Source organism: Cebus imitator, unplaced genomic scaffold (assembly GCF_001604975.1).
Source record: "Cebus imitator isolate Cc_AM_T3 unplaced genomic scaffold, Cebus_imitator-1.0 Scaffold681, whole genome shotgun sequence".
Classification (NCBI taxonomy): Eukaryota; Metazoa; Chordata; class Mammalia; order Primates; family Cebidae; genus Cebus; species Cebus imitator.
Genome location: NW_016107996.1, coordinates 344,492 through 351,790, shown reverse-complemented (window position 1 = coordinate 351,790; position 7,299 = coordinate 344,492). Strand labels below are relative to the sequence as shown.

General features: G+C 38.3%; 1 protein-coding gene across 7 annotated transcripts in view; it reads right to left on the bottom strand.

Moving 5' to 3' along the window:
* Positions 1-7,299, bottom strand: part of PGBD1 (piggyBac transposable element derived 1) — a 27,164-nt gene that overhangs the window by 3,424 nt on the left and 16,441 nt on the right. For 5 of the 7 annotated variants that reach the window (XM_017518463.2, XM_037734879.1, XM_017518464.2 and 2 more), the window contains 2 exons: positions 2,290-2,419; positions 1,256-1,352 (listed from right to left, as the gene is read on the bottom strand). The exons of the other annotated variants lie outside the window; for them this stretch is intronic. In XM_017518463.2, coding sequence (XP_017373952.1) covers positions 1,256-1,352; positions 2,290-2,419 — 227 coding nt within the window. The remainder of the gene's footprint in view (positions 1-1,255; positions 1,353-2,289; positions 2,420-7,299) is intronic. 7 annotated transcript variants of the gene reach the window in all.

Here is a 7,299-nt window from a genome sequence, read left to right as displayed (position 1 = left end):
TCCTGAGTAGCTGGGATTACAGGCATGCACCACCATGCCCAACTAATTTTTTGTATTTTTAATAGAGACGGGGTTTCGCCATGTTGACCAGGATGGTCTCGATCTCTTGACCTCGTGATCCACCCGCCTCGGCCTCCCAAAGTGCTGGGATTACAGGCTTAAGCCACCGCGCCCGGCTTCATTTCTCTTCTTAAGCTTTAAGACATTTCTATTTTAGCTGAGATTTAGCTCCCAGTTTCTCTAAGATAACGAATGTTGATAAGGAAAATTCCCACCCCCTTCTCTGGTCTTTAGCCAGGTATCCCACCTTGCTTCCTTTCTCCTCTTTTCTCAAGTCTCTGAGGACCGAATGGCTTCACGAGAAGCCAACCCTCTACTTGTGATTTGCTCCCTCTCTTTCTCCATTCCTGAAAAGCCTCAGAATGTTGGGCATTCCTGAACCTTCTCCACCTTTTTCAATTTCCTCAGAAGTTTTCTGCTTTGCATTTGAGTATCTGTTACAAGTTCATTAATTCCCACAACCAGCACTTAGAAAGCACCACCACTGTCATTCAATTATACTTCATCAGCTAACTTTCCTTTTGACCTGTACCTAGACATTGGTGAAGACATGGATGATCTGACCTGTTCAGGTCTCTTAACAGTGGTTGAAAATACAGGTTAATTTTCCCTTATCTGAAATGCTTGGGGCCAGCAGATTCTTGAATTTTAGATTTTTTTCAGATGTTGGAATATTTGCATTATACCAGTTGAGCATCCCTAATCAAAGATCCAAAATCCAAAATGCCCCAGTGAGCATTTCCTTTGAGCATCATGCTGGTACTCAAAACAGCTCAGATTTTGGAACATTTCAGATTTGGAATGCTCAACCTGTACCCTGCTTGTCCTCTTCTGCTCTGACATTTCTTCCTTAACTGCCATGGCAGCTTCACCTGTAGCCCCCACTCTTGTTAAATTATCTGCCTTCTCGCTTCTCTATGGCTCCAAAAAAAAGTAAGGGAGCCCAGGGAAGAGAAGCAGGACAGACTGGATCAGGATAGGCTTCTTGGAGGCCACTGCATGTCAATTTATTACATACTGAAAATTTTGAACAGGTCGCTTTCTTGGCACGGACCTCCTATGATCACAGAAGTGACAGTGGCAGTCGTTGTATCTTATTAGAGGGAAGCAGGCTTTTGACCAACTGGTTTCTTTGATTCCATTCCAATTTTTTATATCTGCAGCATTTGATCCACTGAGGACCACGGACACTCACCTCTTGGGCATTCCTGAGGCCTCTCCACCTTGTTCTATTTCTTCAGAAGTTTCTTGCTTTGCATTAAACAATCTATCTTTAGTTACAATTTCTTCAGCTAAAATACAATATTAATGATTTAAATCTCATCTGTTCTGTGAATTTTGAAGAAAAAAAAACAACAACTTCCAGGGTAGGGAATAGATCTTCCAAATTAAACAAACAAAAAAAATACTGGTGTTTCAAGGGTGCACAGTTTCAGCAATTTTACAAAATGTGACATGGTATGGGAAAATGTTAAGAAAGAGTAATTAAAGCACCAAAGCCCAGCTGGAGAAAGGGCCCAACAGGGCAGAGCACATTTCAAGAAAATTAGGCTGTTTTGGGAGGCTATGGCGGGACTTCTTCAGGCCAGGAGTTCAAGACCAGCCTGGGCAACATAGTGAGACTCTGTCTACAGAAAAATTAGCTGGGTATAGTCCCAGCTGTTTAAGGGCTGAGGTGGGAGGATTGCCTGAGCCCAGGAGTTTGAGGCTGCCATGAACTATCATAGTGATACTATGCTCCAGTATGGGCAACAGAGTGAGACCCCTATCCCTAAAAAAACTAAAAATAAATAAATAAATTAAACATGAACAGCAGTGTTCTTAGACAGGGAAGATGACTTCCTCTGAGGTAACAACAAGATCAGGCAGAAGTGTTCATGGGGCTTCCAAGTATGAAGGGATATCTGAAATGACAAGTTATATGGAATCCTTGACAGGGAAGAAAAAGGATCCTTTTGATCCTTTTTCAGATGACTGAAGGAATCAGGGAACTGGGAGGGATGATCCGAGAAGATAACCACAAGAATCAGTAAGCTGATTAGCAACAGAAGAAAATGTGATTGGGAAGGATGCAAAAATGATAAGAGCTAGAAGTCTGGAGGCAGAGGCCAGAAGAAGGGAAAGGAAGGGTGGAGGTCTGTAGGAAATGCGGGGTCCCAAGGGCCAAGCCAGGTGAGTGAGGGGAAAATGAGAGTACAGAGAGAGGTCTAGTCAGAGGCCTGGGCTTACTCATCAGTCTGAGGCTCCTAACCGTCTCCTGAGCTGAGTTACCACAGAGGTTCCTCTGAGCCAGACTCAGATGTGGCCACTTCTCTGTAGCAAGGGCCTGGGCTGTTTCTTCCTCAGTCTTCACCAGTGTCTAAAAAGACAAAAAAAGAAAACAGCCTCTGTTTTCACTGTGGTAAGGAATCCACTTGTGAAGAGTGTTGAATACCACACAGTAGATGAGTATCTCCAGCCCCTCAGGGCATTTTGCAAATTTGTGGGAACCTTTCTGGTTATAACGGTGAAGCTCACCACCACCTCATGCCAATGCCATTCAGAGGATGAGGCCAGAGATGCTAGGCATCTTCCAATAGGTGGGACAGTCCCACACTACAAAGAATTCTTCCACATCCTGCAGGACTTTTGAGTGTCCTGCTGAGCCAAACCTACAATCAATACACATCAACTGCACTGTAACATAGAATCCTGAAGAGTTTTTATAGGATGATGCTGAAAAAAATCAGTAATTCAAGAAAGAGAAGGAAGCTTACATCGATTAAAGATATTGTCACAAAAATTGACTCACTTGGACTGTTCTACACACTGCTTTATGGCAGTTTTTATGTATTTGGTTGAACAGCACTTCAATATAATATTGCAGTTAAAACAAATGCAATTAAACTGATTACAAATACATAATGGGAGTTTTGGGACTCCTTTTAACAGACTTGGAATCTAATGTAAGTGTGGAAATTTCACTGAATTTCATGAATAAAGATTGTTTAAAAACATTTTAAAGCTAGTAATTACATGTAGGCTAGAAAAGTCATACACTGAAATTACTTATTTTGGACAATGTCTGAGATTCTCTATCTCTCTGACACTGTCCTCAAAGGGCTATCACATGGCTTCATTAATGTCTTGGCTTTCTCATTTTCCAAACTACTTTCTCTTTCTTGTTGCCTGAGAAAGGATACAGTGCGAGTCTTTTACAAAATGAATATCTGTTTTGACGGGGGAGTTTCAAGACAGAAGACATTTTCTCTTTAACTCATCATCACCCTATCCAAAACTACAAACACATAATTATTTTGATAACAAAAAACAAGGTCCACCACATTTAAACACAGGCATACCTCAGAGATATTGCAGGTTTAGTTCTTGACCACCTCAATAAAGCAAATATCACAATAAAGCAAGTCACATAAATTTCTTGGCTTTCAAGTGCATGTGAAAGTTATGTTTACACTATACTATGTAGTCTACTAAGTGTACATAAGCATTATGTCTAAAAATATATATATCATAATTTAAAAATACTTTATTGCTAAAAAATGCTAATAATCATCTGAGCCTTCAGAGAGTTGTAATATTTTTGTTGGTAGAGGGTCTTCCGCGATGTTGAAGGCTGCTGACTGAAAGGTGTGGTGGTTGCGGAAGGTTTGGGTGGCTGTGGCAATTTCTTAAAATAAGACAACAGTAACATTAGCCACCTTGATTGACTCTTCCTTTAACAAAAAATTTCTCTGTAGCATGTGATATTGTTTGATAGCATTTTATCCACGGTAGAACTTCTTTCAAAATTGTAGTCCATCATCTCAAACCCTGCTGCTGCTTTATAAACTAAGTTTATGTAACATTCTAAATCCTTTGTCGTCATTTCAACAATGCTTCACCAGGGGTAGATTCCATCTCAGGAAACTACTTTCTTTGCTCATCCATAAGAAGTAACTTATTTGTTCAAGTTTTATCATGACATTACAGCAATTCAGTCAAATCTTCAGGTTCCACTTCTAATTCTAGTCCTTTCCACCACATCTGCAGCTACTTAATCCACTGAAGTACTAAACCCCTCAAAGACAACCAGAATGTTGGAACCAATTTCTTCCAAGCTCCTGTTAATGCTGGTATTTTTACCTCCTTCCTTGAATCACAAATGTTCTTAACGGCATCTAGAATGATGAATCATTTCTAGAAGGTTTTTAATTTACCTTGCCCAGATCCATCAGAGAAATCACTACCTATGGCAGCTATAGCCTTACAAAATATATTTCTCAACTAATGACTTAAAATTACTCCCTGATCCATGGGCTACAGAATGTGTATTATATTAGCACACTTGAAAACATTTATTTCCTTGTACCTCTCCTTCAGAGCTCTTGTGTGACTAGGTGCTCTATGAATAAGCAGTAATATTTTCAAAGAAATCTTTTCTTTTTTTTTTGAGTACTACATCTCAACAGTAGGCTTAAAATATTCAGTAAACCACGCTGTAAACAGATGTGCTATCATCTAGGCTTTGTTCTTCCTTTTCCAGGGCACAGGCAGAGTAGAGTTAGCATAATTCTATGGACCCTAGGATTTTCAGGATGATAAATCAGAACTTGCTTCAACTTTAAAGTCACCAACTGCATAAGCCCCTAACAAGAGTCAGACTGTCCTTTGAAGTTTTGAAGCCAGGCATTGACTTCTCTCTAGCAATCGAAGTCCTAGATGGCATCTTCTTCCAATATAAGGTTGTTTCATCTACATTGAATACCTGTTTATTGTAGCCACCCTCATTAGTAATTTTGGCTAGATCTGGATAACTTCCTGCAGCATTTACATCAGCACTTGTTGCTGATGCATTTTATGGAGATGGCTTCTTCCTTACATCTCATGAACCAACCTGTGCTAGTTTCCAATTATTCTTCTGTAGCTTCCTCACTTCTCTCAGCTTCACAGAACTGAAGAAAGTAAGAGATTTGCCCTGGGTTAGTCTTTGGCTAGAGGCAATGCCATGGTTGGTGTGATTTTTTTTTTTTTTTTTTTTTTTGCTTTCTTATCATTTGCATGTTCACCAGAGTAGTACTTTTCATTTTCTTCAAGAACATTTCCTTTGCATTCACAACTTGCCTCTTTGGTACGAGAAGCCTCCTACCTTTTGGTCTATCTCTACTTTCAACATGCCTTTCTGTGCTTAATCATTTCTAGCTTTTTATTTAATCTGAGAGGCATGTGACTCTTCCTTTCACTTGAACACTTAGAGGCTACTGTAGCAGTAATATTATAATTGGCTTCATTTCAATATTATTGTGTCTCAGGACATAGCAAGAACCAAGGAAAGAAAGGAGATGAGGGAACGGCTGGTCAATGGAGCAGTCAGGACACATACAATGTTTATCAATTAGGTTTGCCATCTTAAGCATGGTTTGTGGCACACCAAAACAAACAAAATAGTAACATCAAAAATAAGTGATCACAGATCACCATGACAGGTATAATAATAAAGTTTGAAACACTGCAGGAATTGCCAGAATGTGACAGAGACACAAAGTGAGCACATACTGTTAGAAAATGGGACTGACAGACTTGTTCCACACATGGTTGCCACTAACTTTCAACTTGTTAAAAAAAAAAAAAAAAGCAGTACCTGCAAAGCAAATAAAATGAAACACAATAAGGGGTTCTATCTGTAACATCATACCTTATTTTCTCCCCTTTATCTGTTCATAATTTGCCTTGTAAATTATAGTGCTTTCCTACGCTCTCGTAACAAAGTACCACAACTTCAATAGTGGAAAACAGAATTGTATTCTCTCATAGCTCTGGAGGCTAGAAATCCAAAATCAAGATATCAGTAGGGCCATGTTATCTTTGAAAGCTCTTATGGGGTAATCTTCCTTGCCTCTCTCCAAGTTTTTAGTGTTTGTCAGCAATTCTCGGAGTCCCTCTGCTTGTAGATGTGTTATACAAATCTCCGCCTCAGTCATCACATGGCATTCTCCCTGTGTGTATGTCTTTACTTGGGCATCTTTCTTTCGTTTTACAATGCCTTGGTCAATTTGGAAATACGGATTACTTGTAAGAATATGAGTCAAAAAAAAAAAAAAAAAAGAACACGAGTCATTGGATTTAGGGCTCGCCACATAATTTTTTTTTCCCCTCATTTTTGTGAAGAATGTCATTGGTTTTTGATAGAGATTGCACTGAATCTGTAAATTGCTTTGGGAAGTACTGTCATTTTAATAATAACCATTCTTCCAATTCATGAGCATGGACTATCTTTCTATTGTTTTTGTGTCCTCTTCAATTTGTTCCATGAGTTTTAGTTTTCCTTATATAGGTCTTTCACTTCTTTAGTATTTAAATACTAAATTATAAAATACTAAAAATTATAAAATACCTAGGGAATTTAAACACTAAATTAAGTTCAATTTAATTTTTAAATTTTTTAGTGTTCAGTATTTAAATTCCCTAGGTATTTTACATTTTTTGTAGCTACTGTAAATGTGATTATTTTCTTGGTTTCTCTTTCAGATTGTTCACTATTGGAGTATATAAATGCTACTGACTTTTGTGTATTGATTTTTTATCCTGCAACTTTACTTATCAGCACTAACAATTTTTTTGTAGTCTTCAGGTTTTTCTAGGTATAAGATTATATCATCTGCGAACAGACTAGCCTTACTTTTTGCTTTCCAATTTGGATGCCATTTACTTCTTTGTCTTGCTTAATTGCTCTGGCCAGGATTTCGAGTATTATGTTGAACAGCGTTAAGAGTGGGCATCCTGGTCTTGTTCCAGTCCTTAGAGAAAAGGTCTTCAGTTTTTCCCTGTTCAGTACAATGTCAGCTGTGGGTCTGTCATATATGGCTCTTACTATTTTGAGGTATGTTCCTTTTATACCAATTTTGACAAGGGTTTTTACCTAAAATCAATGAATTTTATCAAATGTTTTTCAGCATCTACTGAAATAATCATATGGTTTTTGTTCCTGATTATACTGATATATCACATTTATTGCATAAATAAATGAATCCCTGGAGTGAATCCTACTTGACCATGGTGAATGATTTTTTTAATGTGTTGCTGAATTCAGTTTGCTAGTGTTTCATTGACAATTTTTGCATCTATGCTCAATGGTGACATTGGTCTGTGGTTTTCTTTTTATGTTGTATCCTAATCTGGTTTTGGTATCAGTCTGGTTTGGCTGGCCTCACAGAATGAGTTTGGAAGTTGCCCCTCCTTCTCAATTTTTTTTTTTTTTTTTTT